At 45.7% G+C, this 25,000-nt stretch overlaps 2 protein-coding genes across 2 annotated transcripts in view; both read left to right on the top strand.

Annotated features, from left to right (window-relative positions):
* LOC138363734 (protein turtle homolog A-like) overlaps window positions 1-25,000 on the top strand; it is a 233,167-nt gene that overhangs the window by 96,529 nt on the left and 111,638 nt on the right. The window contains exons 8-9 of the mRNA XM_069323128.1: window positions 10,150-10,309; window positions 14,950-15,101. Of these exons, the coding sequence (XP_069179229.1) occupies window positions 10,150-10,309; window positions 14,950-15,101 (312 nt within the window). The remainder of the gene's footprint in view (window positions 1-10,149; window positions 10,310-14,949; window positions 15,102-25,000) is intronic.
* Window positions 21,218-25,000, top strand: part of LOC138363400 (uncharacterized) — a 29,312-nt gene continuing 25,529 nt past the window's right edge. The window contains exons 1-2 of the mRNA XM_069322433.1: window positions 21,218-21,411; window positions 24,909-25,000. The exon at window positions 24,909-25,000 is cut by the window's right edge and continues 21 nt beyond it. Of these exons, the coding sequence (XP_069178534.1) occupies window positions 21,218-21,411; window positions 24,909-25,000 (286 nt within the window). The remainder of the gene's footprint in view (window positions 21,412-24,908) is intronic.

The raw sequence follows: 25,000 nt of genomic DNA, 5'->3' as shown, positions 1-25,000 counted from the left end.
AATTAGAAGAATACGACAGCTTGCTGAAATCAACACTAGAAAAAGCCATCAATCTTTCCCTCGGCGACTCACAGTGGAAACAAGCCTCCCTTCCTGTCAGACTCGGAGGCCTTGGCGTGCGCACAGCAACACAAATTGCTGTACCTGCGTTCCTGTCCTCTTCAGTGGCGTCTGACAACTTGGTGAAGGAAATCTTATCTGAGCACCTAGTTCAACAGGCAGGGGGTACATGATCCCAGCTTCACAGACTGCACAAGCAAATGGGTCTCTCTCGCAGGACCAGCACCCCAACCACCGCCTACTGAAGCCCTAAGCAATCCAGCTGGGCAATCCCCATTGCCGACCAAGAAGCTGCGACTTTGCTAGAAGCTGCGACAACACCACATGACACTGCCCGACTTAGAGCTGTAGCAGCTCCACATGCAGGTGATTTCCTATTAGCAACCCCCAATGTCGGCCACCGGCACCCGTCTCACACCGCAGGCCCTCCGAATTGCCGTGGCTCTCTGCCTCGCTGCCCCAATCCACACCGAATACAGGTGTATTTGCGGCGAGGCAGAGGCCTACAGATACGGACGGCATGGCCTTCTCTGCCAAAGGACAGGAGGATGGCATGCAAGACACGGCGAGGTCAATGACATTATTAAGAGAAGCATTACCACAGCCGGTTGTCCAGCAGAGAGAGAGCCCCGTTACCTAATGTCCTGCAACTCTGATAAGCCTGTCGGTCGCCCAGACGGAATCACGGCGAACCCCTGGAAGAATTGTAGACAGTTGTTGTGGGACTACACTTGCGTTTCAAATTTAGCCAATACCTATGTTGACTTCAGTACTACACAAGCAGGAGGAGCTGCCAATCACCGGGAAGCGGCCAAGTCACGTAAATACTGAGACTTGAACACCACTACAATTTTGTCTCCATTGCCTCAGAGACACTTGGTGCCTGGGGTAAAAGTGCTGCTAGCTTTTTGAAGGAGTTGGGGTCTAAGCTAATCAAAACAACTAGAGACCCTAGAGCTGCCAGTTTTCTTTTTCAGCGCCTTAGTGTGGCAATCCAGAGAGGAAATGCTCACTGCATCCATGGTTCCTGCCTGCCATCTGAGGAGCTGGAGGAGCTGTTCAACTTGTGACAAGCAGCCTTGTACCCTGCATGTAATCAATATTGTAACTTTTTTTGTGTAATGACATTTTCAAATAAAGTTAGATAAATATACACACATACCAAAAGAATAGGGGTGGTAGGAGAAGAAAATATCAAAGTGTTCAGTGAGGATCCACACGGTCTTCTCTGAGTACTCTTTATTTTCTTCTCCGAGGCTATGGGTCCCTACACTTGCACCAGAGGTGGTACCCCTTCTAGGTGTATATATATATATATATATATATATATATATATATATATATATATATATATATATATATATATATATATAAAATATGTACTCGACTAGTTGTGCTTACGGGGAAGTTGAGCTTCGTGTCTTTGGTCCCGCCTTTCAACCATAAAAAAAAATATATACCAGTACGAGTGTTTGCCTGTCAAAGATTATAGGCCAAACGCTTGGGGTTAGTCACGCCCAATTTTCCCACCTGGAGCATGTGTGTGTGTGTGTGTACTCACCTATTTGTATTCACCTATTTGTCTTCAGCATGGAACATTGACTCTTGGATCCCGCCTTTCATGCCATCGGATGTTTACAGCAATGACTCCGGTCCCCTTTCCCTATCATACCTAGTTTTAAAATAATGAATAGAATTTGCTTCCACAATTTGCGCCTTAAGTGCATTCCATTTTTTCACTACTATCACGCAAAAAGAAAACTTACTAACATCTCTGTGACTCATCTAAGTTTCCAGGTTCCAATCATGTCCCCTCGTTCTGTTACTTTTCCGTGTGAACATTTCGTCTATGTCCACTTTGTCAATTCCTCTGAGTATTTTATACGTTCCTATCATATCCCCCCTCTCCCTTCTCTTTTCTAGTGTCATAAGGCTCAGTTCTCTCAGGCGCTCCTCATACCCCATCTCTCGTAACGCTGGGACAATTCTCGTTGCAAACTTCTGAACCTTTTTCCACTTTCTTTCTGGCCTTCTTCAGATGGGGACTCCATGATGAGGCGGCATACTCTAAGACTGGCCTCACATAGGCAGTGTAAGGCGCCCTAAATGCCTCCTTACTTAGGTTTCTGATCCAGTTTCTCTTTCTCGCGTCGTCACAGGTAGGCAGTTCCCCTTCATTGTGTACTGTCCCTTTGGTCTCCTATGTGTGTGTGTGTACTCACCTAGTTGAACTCACCTAGTTGTGTTTGCGGGGGTTGAGCTCTGGCTCTTTGGTCCCGCCTCTCAACCGTCAATCAACAGGTGTACAGATTCCTGAGCCTATCGGGCTCTATCATATCTACACTTGAAACTGTGTATGGAGTCAGCCTCCACCACATCTCTTCCTAATGCATTCCATTTGTCCACCACTCTGACACTAAAAAAGTTCTTTCTAATATCGCTGTGGCTCATTTGGGCACTCAGTTTTCACCTGTGTCCCTTTGTACGTGTTCCCCTTGTGTTAAATAGACTGTCTTTATCTACCCTATCAATTCCCTTCAGAATCTTGAATGTGGTGATCATGTCCCCCCTAACTCTTCTGTCTTCCAGCGAAGTGAGGTTTAATTCCCGTAGTCTTTCCTCGTAGCTCATACCTCTCAGCTCGGGTACTAGTCTGGTGGCAAACCTTTGAACCTTTTCCAGTTTAGTCTTTTCCTTGACTAGATATGGACTCCATGCTGGGGCTGCATACTCCAGGATTGGCCTGACATATGTGGTATACAAAGTTCTGAATGATTCTTTACACAAGTTTCTGAATGCCGTTCGTATGTTGGCCAGCCTGGCATATGCCGCTGATGTTATCCGCTTGATATGTGCTGCAGGAGACAGGTCTGGCGTGATATCAACCCCCAAGTCTTTTTCCTTCTCAGACTCCTGAAGAATTTCCTCTCCCAGATGATACCTTGTATCTGGCCTCCTGCTCCCTACACCTATCTTCATTACATTACATTTGGTTAGGTTAAACTCTAACAACCATTTGTTCAACCATTCCTTCAGCTTGTCTAGGTCTTCTTGAAACCTCAAACAGTCCTCTTCTGTTTTAATCCTTTTCATAATTTTAGCATCGTCTGCAAACATTGAGAGAAATGAATCGATACCCTCTGGGAGATCATTTACATATATCAGAAACAAGATAGGACCGAGTACAGAGCCCTGTGGGACTCCACTGGTGACTTCACGCCAATCGGAGGTCTCACCCCTCACCGTAACTCTCTGCTTCCTATTGCTTAGATACTCCATTATCCACTGGAGCACCTTTCCAGCTACACCTGCCTTTCTCTCCAGCTTATGTACCAGCCTCTTATGCGGTACTGTGTCAAAGGCTTTCCGACAATCCAAGAAAATGCAGTCCGCCCAGCCCTCTCTTTCTTGCTTAATCTGGTGTATGTGTGTGTGTGTGTGTGTGTGTGTGTGTGTGTGTGTGTGTGTCTGTCTGTGTGTGTGTACTCACCTAATTGTACTCACCTAATGGTGCTTGCGGGAGTTGAGCTCTGGCTCTTTGGTCCCGCCATTCAACTGTCAATCAACTGATGTACAGATTCCTCAGCCTACTGGGCCCTATCATATCTACTTTTGAAACTGTGTATGGAGTCAACCTTCTTCACATCACTGTCTAATGCATTACACCTGTTAACTACTCTGACACTAAAAAAGTGTTTTCTAACGTCTCTGAGTCTCATTTGCGTACTCAGTTTCCACTTGTGTTCCCTTGTTCGCGTACCACCCGTGTTAAACAGTTTATCTTTAGATACCCTGTCAATTTCTCTGAGAATTTTGTAGGTAGTGATCATGTCTCCCCTTACTCCTCTGTCTTCTAGTGTCGTGAGTCACCCCACAGGTGACTTCTCGCCAATCTGAGACCTCACCCCTCACAGTGACTCGCTGCCTTCCGTTACTTAGGTACTCCCTTATCCAATGGAGTACCTTCCCTTTCACTCCAGACTGCATCTCCAGCTTTCGCACCAGTCTCTGGTGTGGCACTGTGTCAAAGGCTTTCTGGCAATCCAAAAATATGCAGTCTGCCCACCCCTCTCTTTCTTGTCTGTTGCGGCACTGTGTCAAAGGCTTTCTGGCAATCCAAAAATATGCAGTCTGCCCACCCCTCTCTTTCTGGTCTGTTGCTTGCTGCCTGATCGTAGAATTCAGTTAATCCTGTGAGGCATGACTTGTCATCCCTGAAACCATGTTGGTGTTGTGTCACAAAGTTACCTCGCTCCAGATGTTCCACTAGCTTTTTTTGCACAATTTTCTCCATTAACGTGCATGGTATGCAAGTTAGGGACTGTAGTTCAGTGCCTCCTGTCTATTCCCTTTTTGTATATCGGGACTACGTTTGACACCTTCCAAATATTTGGCAGTTCACATGTTACCAGTGATTTGTTATTCACTATGGAGAGTGGCAAGCACAGTGCTTTTGCTCCTTCCTTTCGTATCCATGGTGATATATCATCCGGGCCTATAGCCTTTGTCACATCCAACTCTAGCAAAAGCTTCCTTACATCCCCACTGGTAATCTCAAATTCCTCTAGTGGTGCCTGGTTAACTATTCCTTCTCTTATCTCTGGAACTACTGCTTGCTCTAATGTGAAGACTTCCAGGAATTTCTTATTGAGTTTCTCGCACACTTCTTTGTCGTTTGCAGTGAATCTGTCTGCCCCTATCCTGTTTCATTACCTTTCCTTCACTGTTGTCTTTCATCTGATGTGGCTGTGCAGCAATTTGGGTTGGGTCTTAGCCTTGCTTGCTATGTAGTTTCTATATTGCCCTTCTGCCTCTCTTCTCACCCTGACGTATTCACTCCTGGCTCTCCGGTAACCTTCTCTGCTCTCATGTGTCCTGTTATTTCTATAGTTTCTCCATGCTCTTTGTTGCTTAGCTAGCTTTCATCTCTGATTAAACCATGGGTTTGTTATCTGTATTTCATTTTTTCGTTTTGGGCCGGGATAAACTTTTCTGCTGCCTCCTTGCACTTCTGCGTGATGTATTCCATCATGTCTGTGGCCGTCTTTCACCTTAGCTCTGATTCCCATGTTATATCCGTTTAGAATTTTCTTATCTCCTCGTAATTTCCCTTACGGATTGCTAGCCTTTTGCTTTCAGTTCCCTTTCTCGAGTACTTTAGCCCTTCTTCGACCAGATACTCAAACGTCAGTACACTGTGATCCCTCATTCCTACTGGGGCCTCGAAGTCAATTTCCCTTATGTTGGAGTCATTCAGAGTGAAGACTAGGTCGAGTCTCGCTGGTTCATCGTTTCCTCTCATTATAGTGGGTTCCCTGACATGTTGACTTAGAAAGTTTCTTGTCGCCACCTCCATTAGTTTTGCTCTCCATGTAACCTCTCCTCCGTACGGTTCCTTATTCTCCCAGTCTATCCTTCCGTGATTGAAGTCCCCCATGATGAGCAGATAGGATCAATTTCTACAGGCAGCAGAGGCTGCCCTCTCAATTATGTTATTAACTGCCATGTTGTTTCTGTCGTACTCTTGCCTGGGTCTTCTGTCATTTGGTGGATGGTTATATATCACTGCTACTACTACTCTTGGTCCTCCCATCGTCACGGTGCCTGTTATGTATAGTCTAAACCCTTCACAGCCTGGGATAACCATCTCCTTGAAACTCCATTACTTTCTCATGAGTAGGGCCACTCCGCCTGATCGTGTGTGTGTGTATTCACCTAGTTGTGTTTGCGGGGGTTGAGCTTTGCTCTTTCGTCCCGCCTCTCAACTTTCAATCAAGTGTTTACTAACTACTTTGTGTGTGTGTGGGGGGGGGGGGAGTGGTGGAGAGATATATGAGTGTGTCGTTAGGTCAGTCCGGGAGGTCAGCTTTAGTGATCCAGTTTTAAGAAAGTTCATCACCTAAGTCACCCAACACACCTCATAGTCGATTTTAATGAAGTCTGAAATATTAGTTATGTTATCAGTAGACTTGTTAAGCAATTTCAGGTCGTTAATTAAGTTTTCTAAGAGAGGGAAGGGTTGTTGGGAGAGATATGAGAGAGGGAGGGAGAGAGAGAGAAAGAGAGAGATATGAGAGGGAGAGAGATATGAGAGAGAGGGAGAGAGATATGAGAGAAGGAGAGCGGGAGAGAGGAGAGCAGGAGAGAGGAGAGCAGGAGAGAGGAGAGCGGGAGAGAGGAGGAATAACGAGAGGGGGGGGGGGTGAGACCCGGCTGCTGAACGATATACCTTCTCAAGTGTATATATATCAATATTCTTACCAAACTGTGTTTGGAGTATTAAGTAAAGAGGGGGAGAGGGAAGTCACCTCTGCTCCTGTGCTCCGCCTTACACCCTCTAGACAACGTGTCTACACCTCCCCGAGCCATACGGGACTTGATATAAACAACACTGAGAAGTATGAAATTGTACCTCCTCCCCTAGTTCGCTGTTCATCGCACTTTATTTGTTCACTTACACATACAAATTATTTTTGCTCTCATTTTGGCTCATAGAGGTACTAGGTTTCCCTGGTCCCCGTTGTCTAATATACCACTATACCATTAGTGTGATCATCCGTCTTTGTATGTTATGTCAATTAATTGGAGAATTTTGCATGTGACAATCATGGTACCCCATAACTTGTGTCTCCTAAGCGACGTGAGATTTAGTTCGTTTCATTATTTTCTCTTAAATCGCACCTCTCGGCTCCGGTACTAGTCTAGAGACCTAGCATTGGACATTCTTTGGCTTCCTTTTGTGTTTGAGGTTGATGGCACACATTCACGTTGATGGCACCTAGAATACCTCTACAGTAGACCGTACACGTGGTCATGATTGCTTCCTCATTCTAATTTCTAATGGCAGTTCTTATCTTGGTCAACCTTTCATATCCCTCTGATGATATCCGCTTGGTGTGGGCCTCAGTTGTCCACTCTCGTATATTCACCTAGTTGTATTAACCTAGTTGTGCTTGCGGGGGTTGAGCTCTGCTCTTTCGGCCCGCCTCTCAACTGTCAATCAACTGTTTCTACTACTACTATTTTTTTCCCACACCACACACACACCCAGGAAGCTGCCCGTGACAGCAGACTAACTCCCAGGTACCTATTTACTGCTAGGTAACAGGGGCATAGGGTGAAAGAATCTCTGCCCATCGTTTCTCGATGGCGCCCGGGATCGAACCCGGGACCACAGGATCACGTGTACAGCGTGCTGTCCGCTCGGCCACCGGCTTCCTTGGAGCCGAGTGAGTGAGTGAGTGTATGTATGTATGTATGTATGTATGTATGTGTGTGTGTGTGTGTGTGTGTGTGTGTGTGTGTGTGTGTGTGTGTGTGTGTGTGTGTGTGTGTGTTTCCTGCAGCAAAGCCAGCCACGGTAAGCAGTAAATACGTGTCAGGCATACTGACACTGACATGTAAGCAGTAAATAGGTACCCGGGAGTTAGACAGCTGCTACGGGCTGCTTATTGGGGGGGGGGGGAATGTAACAAAAAGGAGGCCTGGTCGAGGACCGGGCCGCGGGGACGCTACGCCCCGAAATCATCTAAAGATAACCTCAAGATAACGGTGTCAGGCGTCCATGCCAGCCAGGGTGTATATATCAAATGGTATATCCCTTAGAAATTTCTCATCTCATAATTCCCCTTTCGGTACGCCAGCCCTTTGTTTCCTAGTTCTTTCTTGGGGAGATAAATCTTAGCTCTACCAGATACTCAGATCAATACACTGTGATTACTCACTACCAAGGGGGCTTGCAACTTAACTTCCCTTATATCCGACTCATTAAGGGTAAATATCAGATCAAGCATAGCTGGTTCATCCTCCCCTCTCATCCTTGTGGGTCCCTTGATGTGTTGGCTTAGAAGGATTCTTGTTGCCACTTCCAGCAGCTTAGCTCTCAATGTGTCTGTTTCTCCATGTGGGTCTCGGTTCTCCCAATCTATCTTCCCGTAGATGAAGTCTTCCATGATTAGTAGTCTGGGTACATTCCTGCTAATGACAGAAGCTGCTCTCTCCATTATATTAATGGTGGCAATATTGTTTGTCATATTCCTGTCTAGGTCTTCTGTCATTTGTGGGCGGTGGGGGGGGGGGTTATATGAGTACGACGACAAGGGTTTGGCCTCCAATCGTTATGGTACCTGTTATGTAGTCATTGAAACCTTCGCAGCCCTGAATAGCCAACTCCTCAAAACTCCTCCCTTTTCTTATCAGCAGAGCTACACCATTTCCTCCTCCTTCCTTGTCTCTCTTTCCTCACTACATAGTAGTCCTAAGGAAACACTGCATTTGTTATGGTTTTCGTTAGCTTTGTTTCCATGAGTGCTATTATGTCTGGGTTTTCTTATAGTGTCCATTCTCCAAGTTCATTTGTTTTATTTGTAATCCCATCTATGTTAGTGTACATTGCCTTGGGACTCAATATATTCTGTCCATTCTCAATTCCCCTACTTGGTTGGCGTTTTGCTGATGGGAGGAAGCTGTTCCTAAGGGTGGGAAGATTTGTGAGGTGGTTAACAGGGTCTCAGAGGATACTGGGGTGAGGGGTGGGAGGGTCACGGGAAAGAGGGACAGGAAGGGTATGGGATGAAGGGGGGAGGGGAGGGGGGTAAAGCATTTGGGTGGGGGGCAGCGAGGGTTTAGGGAGGGTGGGTTTGTAAGCGAAGGAGGGTGGTGGAGTTGCCCTCCCGTCTGGTGTTACTGGGATGCTGGTTGTGGGTTTCACCCTCACCTCTGGGGATGTTGCATTGGGAGCTGTGATTTTCTGGTTTTCTCCTCTCACCCAGTGCTTCTTCCTTGTTTTTGTCACCATGGCTCTCTCCACCCTCGTCATGTCCCTCTGGAGGAAAACTTGTTTGTATTCCCCCTCATATTGCAGGTGGCTCTTCCTTGCTAGCATATTCTCCTTCGTGGTCTCGTTTGCAAACATTATCTTTATCAGGCGGTCTCTGTCCTTTTTGTACCAGCTTAACCTGAAAACCTTCTCAATGTTATGTTCAGCCCCTTCCATCTCTAGCCCCTTTAGTATTTCATTCACTGCAGCTCTAGATCTTATCATCCATTCTGTCCTATTGGAGCCTTCCCGCTCTTTAATACCCACAGCTATATTAAAATAGTTGATGGTGTTATCACTTGATATGATTAGCCGCAGTGGTGGATGTTATCATTGATTAACAATAACACTTTAGATGATGGTACTGCTGTTCATGGTAATAGTTGTGTGTGTGTCCCCACAGACTAACCCTCCCCCACGTGGTGTCCCCACAGACTAACCCTCCCCCACGTGGTGTCCCCACAGACTAACCCTCCCCCACGTGGTGTCCCCACAGACTAACCCTCCCCCACGTGGTGTCCCCACAGACTAACCCTCCCCCACGTGGTGTCCCCACAGACTAACCCTCCCCCACGTGGTGTCCCCACAGACTAACCCTCCCCCACGTGGTGTCCCCACAGACTAACCCTCCCCCACGTGGTGTCCCCACAGACTAACCCTCCCCCACGTGGTGTCCCCACAGACTAACCCTCCCCCACGTGGTGTCCCCACAGACTAACCCTCCCCCACTGTGGTGTCCCCACAGACTAACCCTCCCCCACGTGGTGTCCCCACAGACTAACCCTCCCCCACGTGGTGTCCCCACAGACTAACCCTCCCCCACGTGGTGTCCCCACAGACTAACCCTCCCCCACGTGGTGTCCCCACAGACTAACCCTCCCCCACGTGGTGTCCCCACAGACTAACCCTCCCCCACGTGGTGTCCCCACAGACTAACCCTCCCCCACGTGGTGTCCCCACAGACTAACCCTCCCCCACGTGGTGTCCCCACAGACTAACCCTCCCCCACGTGGTGTCCCCACAGACTAACCCTCCCCACGTGGTGTCCCCACAGACTAACCCTCCCCCACGTGGTGTCCCCACAGACTAACCCTCCCCCACGTGGTGTCCCCACAGACTAACCCTCCCCCACGTGGTGTCCCCACAGACTAACCCTCCCCCACGTGGTGTCCCCACAGACTAACCCTCCCCCACGTGGTGTCCCCACAGACTAACCCTCCCCCACGTGGTGTCCCCACAGACTAACTCTCCCCCACGTGGTGTCCCCACAGGGCCAGGAGCTGGAGCACAACGTGGCGGCCGGTGTGATCATCAGTAACCAGAGCCTCGTGCTCCAGAGAGTGACGAGGACGGCCTCGGGGAACTACTACTGCGTCGCCTCCAACACCGAGGGCGACGGCCACTCCAACCCCATCCTGCTCAAGGTCAAGTGTGAGTACTCCTGCTGCACCTCGTCCTCAGAACTACCTCTTTCTTGTCGGCTCTCCATTAGTGTGACATCTTTCCCTGTCCACGTGTCATTAGTGTGACATCTTTCCCTGTCCACGTGTCATTAGTGTGACATATTTCCCTATCCACGTGTCATTAGTACGACAACTCCCCCTGTCCACGCACCATTGGAGTGACATCTTTCCCTGTCCATATACCATTAGTGTGACCTCTTACCCTGTCCACGTGCCATTAGTGTGACCTCTTCCCTTGTCCATATACCCATTAATGCTCTCACTCGCCTTGTGCTCTCACTCCGCCTTGTGCTCTCACTCACCCTTGTGCTCTCACTCGCCTTGTGCTCTCACTCACCTTGTGCTCTCACTCGCCTTGTGCTCTCACTCACCTTGTGCTCTCACTCGCCTTGTGCTCTCACTCACCTTGTGCTCTCACTCGCCTTGTGCTCTCACTCACCTTGTGCTCTCACTCACCTTGTGCTCTCACTCACCTTGTGCTCTCACTCGCCTTGTGCTCTCACTCACCTTGTGCTCTCACTCACCTTGTGCTCTCACTCACCTTGTGCTCTCACTCGCCTTGTGCTCTCACTCGCCTTGTGCTCTCACTCGCCTTGTGCTCTCACTCGCCTTGTGCTCTCACTCGCCTTGTGCTCTCACTCGCCTTGTGCTCTCACTCACCTTGTGCTCTCACTCGCCTTGTGCTCTCACTCACCTTGTGCTCTCACTCACCTTGTGCTCTCACTCACCTTGTGCTCTCACTCGCCTTGTGCTCTCACTCGCCTTGTGCTCTCACTCACCTTGTGCTCTCACTCACCTTGTGCTCTCACTCACCTTGTGCTCTCACTCGCCTTGTGCTCTCACTCGCCTTGTGCTCTCACTCGCCTTGTGCTCTCACTCGCCTTGTGCTCTCACTCACCTTGTGCTCTCACTCACCTTGTGCTCTCACTCGCCTTGTGCTCTCACTCACCTTGTGCTCTCACTCACCTTGTGCTCTCACTCACCTTGTGCTCTCACTCGCCTTGTGCTCTCACTCGCCTTGTGCTCTCACTCACCTTGTGCTCTCACTCACCTTGTGCTCTCACTCACCTTGTGCTCTCACTCGCCTTGTGCTCTCACTCGCCTTGTGCTCTCACTCACCTTGTGCTCTCACTCGCCTTGTGCTCTCACTCACCTTGTGCTCTCACTCGCCTTGTGCTCTCACTCGCCTTGTGCTCTCACTCACCTTGTGCTCTCACTCGCCTTGTGCTCTCACTCGCCTTGTGCTCTCACTCACCTTGTGCTCTCACTCACCTTGTGCTCTCACTCACCTTGTGCTCTCACTCGCCTTGTGCTCTCACTCGCCTTGTGCTCTCACTCGCCTTGTGCTCTCACTCACCTTGTGCTCTCACTCACCTTGTGCTCTCACTCGCCTTGTGCTCTCACTCGCCTTGTGCTCTCACTCGCCTTGTGCTCTCACTCAGCCTTGTGCTCTCACTCGCCTTGTGCTCTCACTCACCTTGTGCTCTCACTCGCCTTGTGCTCTCACTCACCTTGTGCTCTCACTCGCCTTGTGCTCTCACTCGCCTTGTGCTCTCACTCACCTTGTGCTCTCACTCACCTTGTGCTCTCACTCACCTTGTGCTCTCACTCGCCTTGTGCTCTCACTCACCTTGTGCTCTCACTCAGCCTTGTGCTCTCACTCGCCTTGTGCTCTCTCTCTCTCTCTCTCTCTCTCTCTCTCTCTCTCTCTCTCATCAGGAGAAAATCAGTAGGGGTCGTGATGAAGGATTCGAACCCATGCAGTGGGTGACTATAGAGCGTGTTGCGTGGGAACACCACACGCATAGGTTCGAACCCTCATTACTGCTCGTACTGATTTTCTAATCAGTACGATATACTGATATTAACAATCGGTACAGTGATTTTAATTTACTGGAATCATGGGAGAATCGAACTCGGGACTCAAGAGTTCCCGAGTTCAACAATCTCAACAAGATTGTTGCCCGTGAACAATAAAATATTATACTGTTTTCTGCAAAAGGATTACAGAGGATTATAGGGGATTACAGGGGATTACTGGAGTTTGATCATTGCTAGATTTAGATTCTTTATTCAGGTAAAGGTACATACATTGAAGATGAGTTACAAACATAATGTTGGATTTAAAGATAGAGTTAGTACATACAATACCTAAAGCCACTAATACGTAAAGCGTTTCCGTCAATTGGGACAAATTTGAAGCTGTCCCAATTTGCAAATTTGGGACAAATTTGGGACAAATCGCGGCTGTCTTCTGTGCTGACTACAAGTGTACTGCTTTTGTACTTCACTGAAATGGTGATAATCTATGTACACTTGAAGGATTGTAGGGAATATCTTGATCCATGTCTTATGCCAAACATAACAATTCTTCAAATCTTGTAAATATTTACTGAAGGTAGTTAAATATGGTGGGAATTGACCGTAGACTTCTATCGGTACTCTTTCCTTTTCCTGTGTGATGGGAACTTTTAGCATCACGTAGCTAGTTACTCCCACGTTGTACTCCCCTTCATGTAGTTCAGGGTACCTGCACAAAGGCCGATGTACCTAAATGTTATTAAAAAGAAAAAGATAGATGTAAACTGTTAGGAATACCTTGATTTACTATACTGTTTTGAAAGCCTCATGCTATTAATGCTCAATACATTGGCCTAAAATATCAATCGGAACTTCTTTATTTATTTATACTGAAAATGTGGCACACTATTTACAGTAAGTACAAGTGTTTTAACATACAATAATCATGCTGAATCAGGGAATGATATGCGTACTAGGTCAGCAGATATCATACATACTAAACACTCCGCATAGTAAGCATGGAGCACTCGGGAAATTGCATAATTGTTGGGTCAGCAGATAATTTTGAATTTGGATCAGCAGGCTATTGACTTGGTCAGCAGAAAATGTTCTTGCCAAGTCTGCAGTTAATATACATGGTGGATTAGTTAATATACATGGTGGATTAGTTAATATACATGGTGGATTAGTTAATATACATGGTGGATTAGTTAATATACATGGGGGATTAGTTAATATACATGGTGCATTAGTTAATATACATGGTGCATTAGTTAATATGCATGCTGGATTAGTAAATATATGATGGATTATTTAATATACATGCTAGTTTAGTTAATATACATGGTGGATTAGTTAATATACATGCTGGATTAGTTAATATATGATGGATTAGTTAATATACATGCTGGTTTAGTTAATATACGATGGATTAGTTAATATACATGTTGGTTTAGTTAATATAGGTCTGGATTAGGAGATAGTCAGATATTGCTTTAGTCACCTTGTGTCCCCTATTATCCTAAAAAGCCTCGCCAGTTCATTCTGGTTCAGGATTTATTAATTATTTATCATAAATATATCTGCTGATTTATGTGCTATTTCGTGCTACAAAAATCAAACGAGCGTCTAAACTCTGCTGTTGCAGATTAAATGAGTGTTTAAACTATGCTGTTAAGAGCCTGTTCTCTGGCGTCACTGAAAAGAGAAACAATAAAAAAATTAAAAGTTTTAATTCTCAATTTTATATCGGTTAAAAAATTCGACATTAAGCAATATTTAATTAACGAGACGAGTATCGCTAGTTCTATTATGCCACTGGTTCTTACAGAATCATTCTGGGTATTAATAGTAGTTTTTCACATGAATGATTATATCATTATTAAAGATCCATTCTGCAGTCAATTTTTTTTGACGTGAACATGTTATTTTTCCTCCTAAGGAAGTATAACGCTTTTAATATATGAATTTGGATGTGAATGTTATTTAATATTCTTAAAGAAACATTTGACTGTTAGTAGTATTTTTGACAAGAATGAATATATAAATCATAATACCTTGAATGTACCAATGTGAAGCCTGTCTTTAATGCAGCTTACGATAAAGCTTAGTAAATTACACCTCAATGGGCTTTATTTTGTTTTTTTATCAGTTATAATACAGACGATAAATATTGTTCCTTTAATGTTGCGTGTATTTTTGACGTGTAAACTTAATAATTTGCATAAATAAGTGTTGTTGTGTATGTTATAATAATGCTGCTGTGCTATGTACAGGGTGTTGGGATGAAGGGGGAGCCATTGCGACTATATAGCACTGGGAAAGTGGGGTCAAGATAAGGATTAGGGATGGGACGGGGGGGGGGGTGCTAAAAGAATGGTGTACAACCAGTTGGACGGTCGCGGGGATTAAACGCCGACCTGCATGAAGCGAGACCGTCGCTCTACCGTCCAACTCAAGTAAGTGTTGGGATGAGTTGATGGACACGATGGTGACACTTCAGGCTTCCCTCATCTTGGGCATATCACGATAAAAGCCGCCCCTTGTAGCAAGGTAACAAGCGATATGCAACAGGCTGTAAACAATACATCAGCATACAACCCTAAGTCATCGCATCTAACAAGGCTGATCCAAATAGTTCTGAAAGTACGTGTGTATGTGTTTTATACTATTTGTGCCTGCGGAACCAAGCTATTAGCTCTTGGACCCCGCCTTTCTAACCTGTGTGTGCCCGTGCGTGTGTACCTATGTGCCCCAATAACAGAGAAGTAACTACTCCTGACCTGTGTTTGTGTGTGTGGGTGACAGATGTGCCTGTGTGTCGCGGGGGCCAGACCGTCTACCACGGGGTCGCCAAGTACGAGCAGGTCAACATCCCGTGTAGACTGGACGCTCATCCCAAGCCCTTGGCCTTCAGGTGGACCTTCAACAACAGCGGCGAGAGCGTCGACATTCCTGCGGTGAGTGTTTGCATGTTAATTACCGTACCAGGGTCCAGTTATCGTCCTGTAGTGTGGTGTGAGGGTCCAGTTATCGTCCTGTAGTGTGGTGTGAGGGTCCAGTTATCGTCCTGTAGTGTGGTGTGAGGGTCCAGTTATCGTCCTGTAGTGTGGTGTGAGGGTCCGGTTATCGTCCTGTAGTGTGGTGTGAGGGTCCGGTTATCGTCCTGTAGTGTGGTGTGAGGGTCCAGTTATCGTCCTGTAGTGTGGTGTGAGGGTCCAGTTATCGTCCTGTAGTGTGGTGTGAGGGTCCAGTTATCGTCCTGTAGTGTGGTGTGAGGGTCCGGTTATCGTCCTGTAGTGTGGTGTGAGGGTCCAGTTATCGTCCTGCAGTGTGGTGTGAGGGTCCAGTTATCGTCCTGTAGTGTGGTGTGAGAGTCCAGTTATCGTCCTGTAGTGTGGTGTGAGGGTCCAGTTATCGTCCTGTAGTGTGGTGTGAGGGTCCAGTTATCGTCCTGTAGTGTGGTGTGAGGGTCCAGTTATCGTCCTGTAGTGTGGTGTGAGGGTCCACTTATCGTCCTGTAGTGTGGTGTGAGGGTCCACTTATCGTCCTGTAGTGTGGTATGATGGTCCGGTTGTCTTCCTGTAGTGTGGTATGAGGGTGTGCGGGTTGTGGGTGTACTTGTGCGTGCACAGGCAGCTGTGCGTGTATGCAGTGTGCGAGTGATTGAGTGGAAGAGTGAGTGAAAGCGTGAGTGTATTGGGTCAAGAAGCCTTTTCCAAGAAGTCCACTTTACCCACCGTCGCCTCCAGTTTCTTGGCACATCTGTCTACTTCTGGTCACCTTAATGCATAAGCTTTTGCCCAACCACTTGGGCTGGACGGTAGAGCGACGGTCTCACTTCTTGCAGGTCGGCGTTCAATTCCCGACTCTCCACAAGTAGTTGGGCACCATTCCTTATCCCTCGTCCCATCACAAATCCTTAGCCTGGCCCCTCTCCAAGTGCTATACAGGCTTGGCGCTTTCTCCTGAGAGATTACTTCTACTGTCCTCCCACTTGTTCACTATAAACCCACGATAAAAAGGTTCTTTATGAGAACATATAAGATCATCTGTGCCTCTTATTTTCCCGCTAGGTCCACGTGTTCTACCTTGCCCTATAGAACACGTCAGTGTTTATGCGAGCTCTTTCATTTCATTCGGATGGTTTAATGGATCTTTCTCCCTTTCCAATACACGTTACTATGCATTTATTTGTATTGAAGAAGCCCCTTTCTTCGACCACCCCTGACGATTATCCAGGTTACCCTGCAGAGCTTTGCACAATCAATGGTTGCACCCTCAGCACATACTTGTTATTATAATCTACATAGACTAAGGTCGTGCCTCTCGACCTCATTATAAACCTTTTGTGTCAAATCAGAAAGTTATTGTGTGTTCCAAGGTAGCTCGACCTGTCATCCTTCTGATGATCTAGAAACACACACTACCCACCTTTCTCTCGTTTTTATTGATGTGTTTGTAGCTTCGTCTGAAAAGACTTTCCCCGAGTTTATATTTATATTTCGAGACCACATTTAGTCTAGATAATTCACGCCAGTTTCTTATTGAGTTTCCTATTGCATGTATTTCCTGTACAGAATGTATGTGTCTGTTTTGTGTTTTAAGAATCTTGCCTTTCTTGAACCTATTCTCAATGATGGTTTGTCTTCGAAATTTTTAGACTTTCGTTTTGGATACCGAGATCTTTCATGTTATTATGACCAACTCAGTTTGTCAGCTCTATCTTTTAGGATTCAAGAGGATATGGTTTCAGGTTTTGATGGTTTAATCCTATCCAGCTCCTCAAATGGTTATAGTTTCCACCTCTACTGCATTATTTGACGCGTTCTCCAGTAATTTTTGTGGGCGTTAAGATTCCGTATTCAAATCTTACTGAAATTTTACATTACGGCCGTCACACACTTTCTTGTGTGTGTGTGTGTGTGTGTGTGTGTGTGTGTGTGTGTATGTGTGTGTGTGTGTGTGTGTGTGTGTGTGTGTGTGTGTGTGTGTGTGTGTGTGTGTGTGTGTGTGTGTGTGTGTGTGTACTCACCTAGTTGTACTCACCTAGTTGTGCTTGCGGGGGTTGAGCTCTGGCTCTTTGGTCCCGCCTCTCAACCGTCAATCAACAGGTGTACAGGTTCCTGAGCCTACTGGGCTCTATCATATCTACACTTGAAACTGTGTATGGAGTCAGCCTCCACCACATTGCTTCCTAATGCATTCCATTTGTCAACCACTCTGACACTAAAAAAGTTCTTTCTAATATCTCTGTGGCTCATTTGGGCACTCAGTTTCCACCTGTGTTCCCTAGTGCGTGTGCCCCTTGTGTTAAATAGCCTGTCTTTATCAACCCTGTCGATTCCCTTGAGAATCTTGAATGTGGTGATCATATTCTCCCTAACTCTTCTGTCTTCCATCGAAGTGAGGATCAATTCCCGTAGTCTCTCCTCGTAGCTCATACCTCTCAGCTCGGGTACTAGTCTGGTGGCAAACCTTTGAACCTTTTCCAGTTTAGTCTTATGCTTGACTAGATATGGACTCCATGCTGGAGCCGCATACTCCAGGATTGGTCTGACATATGTGCTATATAATGTTCTGAAAGATTCCTTACACAAGTTTCTAAAGGCCGTTCTTATGTTAGCCAACCTGGCATATGCTGCTGATGTTATCCTCTTGATATGAGCTTCAGGGGACAGGTCTGGCGTGATATCACCCCCCAGGTCTTTCTCTCTCTGACTCTTGAAGTATTTCATCTCCCAAGTGATACCTTGAATCTGGTCTCCAGCTTCCTACCCGTATCTTCATTACATTACATTTGCTTGGGTTAAACTCTAACAGCCATTTGTTCGACCATTCCTGCAGCTTGTCCAGGTCTTCTTGAAGCCTCAAGCTGTCCTCCTCTGTCTTAATCCTTCTCATAATTTTGGCGTCGTCAGCAAACATTGAGAGGAATGAGTCTATACCCTCTGGGAGATCATTTACGTATATCAGAAACAGGATAGGTCCAAGTACAGAGCCCCGTGGGACTCCACTGCTGACTTCACGCCATTCTGAGGTCTCACCCCTCACTATAACCCTCTGCTTCCTATTGCTTAGGTACTCCCTTATCCACTGGAGCGCCCTACCAGTTACTCCTGCCTGTTTCTCCAGCTTATGCATCAACCTTTTATGGGGTACTGTGTCAAAGGCTTTCCGACAGTAAAAAAAAATGCAGTCCGCCCATCCTTCTCTTTCTTGCTTAATCTTTGTCACCTGATCGTAGAATTCTATCAATCCTGTAAGGCAAGATTTACCCTCCCTGAACCCATGTTGATGGGTTGTCACGAAGTCTCTTCTCTCCAGATGTGTTACTAGGTTTTTTCTCACAATCTTCTCCATCACCTTGCATGGTATACAAGTTAAGGACACTGGCCTGTAGTTCAGTGCCTCTTGTCTGTCACCCTTTTTAAATATTGGTACTACATTAGCAGTCTTCCATACTTCTGGTAGGTCTCCCATTTCCAGTGACCTACTATACACTATGGAGAGTGGTAGGCAAAGTGCTCCTGCACACTCTTTCAATACTGAGTGTGTGTACACACACACACACACTCCTGTTGTGTGTGTGTGTGTGTGTTAGAAACCATTGTTATGAGTTTGATCATTCTCTGCTGGAATCTGATTTTAAAATTCTGGACACTTGTATGAATGGCCAGTCAGATTTGAGAGTAATGGAATCCTTATATATAAAGGAGCTGCGGCCTCTGTTAAATAGCAACCTTTCAGCTGTTCAATTGTACACTGTATAGTGCACAGTAGGCCCTGTAAATTGATTTATAGTTCATTTTGGTAGTTTAATTTTATTATAATTTTGTTTAGTTTATCATGTCTTTGCCCTTTCTTACTTATTTCAAGTCTTAACATTGTACATTAATATAATCTTTTATTTAGGATACATAATACATCTTTTGGTATTTAATTTTATTTAATATTTGAGTTTTTTATAAGATTTTGGTTAGTACTTTATGATTGTCGTTTATTCTGTTTGTATTTTATATACATTTTTTGTAGATTTGTAGTCATTATATGAATATTTGTTATAGTGTTTAGTATCTATGTGTTAGGTATCAAGTTTCACTTCTGATCACTTCACGTAAGTTTAATAGAATGGTTGGTTTTAGTAGTTATAAAATTCATCTTGTAGTTTAATGGATTTTTAAATTAGCTTTAATATATGTGACAGTTAATAAGTTTTATTTGTATTGATCACTTTAAGTGCGCTTAAGTGTTTTGTTTTTTAAGCATTTTCCTTTCTTTGATAGGCAATTATATATATATATATATATATATATATATATATATATATATATATATATATATATATATATATATATATATATTCTAATCGCATGTCAAAGAAATTCTGGCTTAATTTCTCTCGTCAAACGAGGGTGTACAAATTGGCAGGGGATTGAACCCCGCGACAGAGTTCTGGGAAGTCCTTAGAGCAGTGAGCAGGTTAATGTGCTTCCCTTTGGCTTCCTCTGTAGATTTGGGCTTCCTCTTGAACATTTACGATCTGCAAAGTCAGACCTCTCGACATCAGTTTCCCCTTCAGCCTCCCCCGACGTCATGGCCCCTTGACATCAGGCCCTCTGACGTCAGAGAATCTGGTGTCAAACTCATTTTTAATGTCAAGCTCAAATATTAAGCCCTCTGAATGATTGTTCAACATCAAACTCCCTGATATTGACGCTTGTAAAGTTGAACCTTCCGGCTCCTATAAAATCACACATTGAAATCAGTATCAAACTCCGACACAAAATCCTATGACGCCAAAATATTCAGTATAAAATCCAATCCAATAATGCATAAAACCTCGCACATTAAAAGCCACAAAAGTTGGTGAACATTATCAATTAGAGACTGAGAAGAATTATTATAATTGACAGAGACAGAGACTTGTGCTATGACTTTTCCTTCGAGGCGAGTCGTTCTCTGTCTCCCCGTTATTCCTCTGTGGTAGTCCCCTACTCTCCAAGGATTCTACTAAGCTTGTGGGGGCAGATTGTTGATATCATTTTGTCTTGGTTACCCCGATACCTCTTAATTCAGAGGTCGAATGTTCTATAAGGCCCTTACTTTGTGTCTGGTCCGTACTTCCTGTTGTGCTGAGGGAGCACGCTCCTCTATTGCACTTTCTCTCTCTGTCTCTCTCTCTTTGTCTCTCTGTCTCTCTCTGTCGCTCTTCTTTCTCTTTCTCTCTTTCTCTCTCTCTATATATATGTCTCTCTCTGTCTGTGTCTCTCTCTGTCTGTGTCTCTGTCTGTCTGTGTCTCTCTCTGTCTGTGTATCTCTCTGTCTGTGTCTCTCTCTGTCTGTGTATCTCTCTGTCTGTGTCTCTCTCTGTGTCTCTCTCTGTCTGTGTCTCTCTCTGTCTGTGTCTCTGTCTGTCTGTGTCTCTCTCTGTGTCTCTCTCTGTCTGTGTCTCTCTCTGTCTGTGTCTCTGTCTGTCTGTGTCTCTGTCTGTCTGTGTCTCTGTCTGTCTGTGTCTCTGTCTGTCTGTGTCTCTGTCTGTCTGTGTCTCTCTCTATCTGTGTCTCTCTCTGTCTGTGTCTCTCTCTGTCTGTGTCTCTGTCTGTGTCTCTCTCTGTCTGTGTCTCTCTCTGTCTGTGTCTCTCTCTGTCTGTGTCTCTGTCTGCCTGTCTGTCTGTCTGTCTGTCTTCTGCCTTTCTGCCTTTCTGCCTCTCTCTCTCTCTCTCTCTCTCTCTCTCTCTCTCTCTCTCTCTCTCTCTCTCTCTCTCTCTCTCTCTACAGAGAGTCGATTGTACAATCGACTTGAGAATGTTCCAGGACGGGCCGAAACGTCGTCGTCCCTTCATTTTCTAGTGTGTGGATTAGTCAACATACTACAGCGACGTTATTGTGACTCATCGTCTGTCTGTCTGTCTGTCTGTCTGTCTGTCTGTCTGTCTGTCTGTCTGTCTGTCTGTCTGTCTGTCTGTGTCTGTATGTGTCTGTGTCTGTCTGTCAGTATGTGTCTGTATGTGTCTGTCTGTCTGTCTGTCTGTCTCTCTCTCTCTCTCTCTCTCTCTCTCTCTCTCTGTCTCTTATGGCGGCCTTGCCTACTGCTCTGCCTCTCCTTCGAGCCCTTCGTTACTGTGATGGTCTGCATCATGCTGGGTTTGTGCCTCAACTCTGGCGCCTCACCTTCGCCCCTTATCCTAAGCTTGCATCTTCAGACCAGCGTCTTATCGCTCAGGATGGTCGGGGTCGTTACAGCCTTCGCTACCTCGCACGGTCTCTGTAACCCCACCAGTCTGGCTTTTACCTCCTTTACGGTTTGTGTTTGTGATGAGTTTCCTCTTGTCGTTTCCACCCTTGCTAGTCCTATAGAAGTTCCCACTTGCGAAGTTTTGCAAGACTTCGGTCTCCGTGGTTAAAGGCGTCTACCCCCTTCTTGTCGTTAGGAAACACCTTTTCCTTTTCAACATTGGTCGTCGTGAACAAATTGTCTTGGCCACGTCACAGACGGGTCGAAGTCAGCCGACGGCGTTGGATACTCTGCGATCGTTACATCCCAAGCCTCTATGTGCTGCCTACCTCTGGAGGATGGCATCTTCTTGACGCAACTGGACAGGATACTGTATGTCCTTCAACTGCTTTTCCGACGTCAATGCTCCATTGTCATTGTGGTTAACTCTGGCAGTACTCTCGCAACTCTAGTCATTTAATCCTATGCGTTAATCCTGTGGCGAACAGAATCCAAAATTGGCCAAATACTAATCTCTAGCAGATTTAAGTCAAAAAGGTTTTGCTGGGTTTCCAGCCGTATTAGTCTTACTTTCAATGAACGTGCGGACACTGCCGCCTTAAGAAGCTATAACACATTTGTCATCTTTACAACAAAAAAATAAAATCTTATTTCGATTTCTACCCTTTCACTCGCTCCACAGTCAAAGACTGCTGGTCGGACCGCGCTGGTCTGGGGTAATGATGATAAACTGTGCACTCTTAAAGTAAACCTTCCCCCCCCACCTCCCCCGTCCCCATCGTGGTCTTCCTCCTACCACCATAATAGACGCTGGTTTGTCATTTGTCCCTCGACAAAATCCTCGGTGAATCTGAGACCTTTGGTATCGCTCGCCTTTATGTGCTTTTGTTCTCGTGCTGCCATCCCTGAGTGATATTTAGCGCCCTTTTAGTATATCCCAGCGACACTGAGGTTGGTACACTCTGTCGGGCCAGGTGCCGCCTTTTGATAATTACTTACTCGCTGTGGTCTATGGAGCAAGAGATGGATGTAGGCTTCAGGCATAGACCAGACTGGTCAGGCATAGACCAGTCTGTGTAGGGAGAGGTTGGTAACATTAGTAATATTAGACATTAAAAATAGTTTTAGAGCAAATATAGTTGTTAAAAAAAAATAATATAACTGCAATTTCTGAAACCTGGGATTAATATAGATGCCCGAAATTTTAATTTCCTGTGTGCATTATTTTAGAAAGTTTAAATATTTCACTTTTAAAACTAACAGGAAAGGAAAAAAGGTAACTGTATTTGTTGGGGAAATGGAAAGATGTAAAAAATATAACCGGTGTTAAATTACCCAAACATTAAGATAAAAGTTAAGCTTGATTCAGTTATTTAATGTTAATATTATTTACCATGACCTATGACTGTTCCACACATTATTTAGGGAGACTGCAATTAATTGCGTCTCTAGAGAAAACCGGCAAAGGACCTTTTACTGTACACAATATAATTAGACCATCATGAGTGTAAAACGCATATCGATACAAGTAAATATTGACTTGATGCATAGCTAGTGTTGGTCTTAATGTCTATCAACCACCTTGGAGGGTTTATTAAGGCAACTACAAGTGCTTACTGACCAACCAGCAAGCATACTCTGGGTCTGGGCATAGTCCAGACCCAGAGTATACTGCGTATATGCGCCCGGAAGTAGAGTATATCTCTCAGATCCGTAGGACTTCCATACGAAAGTAAATCGCACATATGCAATTAAAGACGGGGTGAAGTGCAGGAAAATTGTTTATAACCTTCAGATCTAGAACAAAATTATGTAGATATTCGTAAATCTACTTTGGCGGGGGGGGGGGAGGGTGGGGGGGGGAAATGAATAACTGTTACCTAAAGCCAATATAATTGTATTTCAGTAGACTCCTTGAGGCTAACAGAAACACTTTGCTTTATATACCGTGCTCGTGAGACTTTTATTCAGTGAAGAAAATTGTACAGAATAATCTATCACAAAGTTATCTTTTTAAAACATAAAGCGCAGAGGAAACTTTATTCCTAGCATTAAGAATCTCTTAACATAGGTATATTAAAGTATAAACTGTATTTGACTGTAATGAGCAGTATAATGAACCAATCTGTGGAGTAATTGTTAGCAAAACTCTCATCTCGTGTCATCCAAGAGATGGTCGTGGGTTCGACTCTCGTCAGGTAGGAACGAATTCGGAACTGTTCCATCCGCGTTCGGCCCCCCCCCCCCCCCAACCCCACGTCTGCATCCCAACAATGCTTGTTCCTCTTTAAATATAACGTTTCTTGCATCATGTTCTCTGGAAAGATTTGATTCAAAGTACGAAATAATAGCCGGAATTCATACTATTTTAAATTGCACAAAAATATATTGGAAATAATTAGTTTGGAAATAAACTTGAACAACAAAAGTTTATACAAATACCAATGGCGAATTATTCCGGCGAAATATTTAGTTAATTACGCAAATAAAAATTGACAGATACAGTTCAGATTGACTGATATGAATAACGTAGATCAAAATAGACCTATACAAGTTAGAACGACAGGCTGCATGCCACTGACTTCAAAACAGACCTGCCTAATATGGGTCAATAGGCCCCAACTGACATCAGACCTGCCGACATCAGACCACCTGACATCAGACCAGCTGACATCAGACCAGCCGACATCAGACCAGCTGACATCAGACCAGCTGACATCAGACCAGCTGACATCAGACCAGCTGACATCAGACCAGCTGACATCAAGACCAGCTGACATCAGACCAGCTGACATCAGACCAGCCGACATCAGACCAGCTTACATCAGACCAGCCGACATCAGACTACCTGACATCAGACCACCTGACAGACACCCGACATCAGACCAGCCGACATCAGACCACCTGACATCAGACCACCTGACATCAGACCACCTGACATCAGACCACCTGACATCAGACCACCTGACAGACAGCCGACATCAGACCAGCCGACATCAGACCAGCCAACATCAGATCAGCCGACATCAGACCACCTGACAGACAGCCGACATCAGACCACCTGACATCAGACCACCTGACATCAGACCACCTGACATCAGACCACCTGACAGACAGCCGACATCAGACCAGCCGACATCAGACCAGCCAACATCAGATCAGCCGACATCAGACCACCTGACAGATAGCCGACATCAGACCACCTGACATCAGACCACCTGACAGACAGCCAACATCAGACCAGCCGACATCAGACCAGCCAACATCAGACCAGCCGACATCAGACCAGCCAACATCAGATCAGCCGACATCAGACCACCTGACAGACAGCCAACATCAGACCAGCCGACATCAGATCAGCCGACATCAGACCAGCCAACATCAGACCACCTGACATCAGACCACGTGACATCAGACATTTCGACCCCTTGTACGTGAGTAACCAGAAGTGACCTACCTCTCTCTCTCTCCTCCCCCCCCCCCCCCCCCGGTGGGTCGACAGACTCACTACCAGGTGTCGGGGTGGGAGTCGACTGTCAGCTACCCCGCACACCGAACTCGACTACGGCACTCTGCTCTGCTGGGGGTCGAACGCCGTCGGCAGACAGCGCCAACCCTGCG

This window comes from Procambarus clarkii, chromosome 11, assembly GCF_040958095.1.
Source record: "Procambarus clarkii isolate CNS0578487 chromosome 11, FALCON_Pclarkii_2.0, whole genome shotgun sequence".
NCBI lineage: Eukaryota > Metazoa > Arthropoda > Malacostraca > Decapoda > Cambaridae > Procambarus > Procambarus clarkii.
This window is presented reverse-complemented; position numbering and strand designations above follow the sequence as displayed.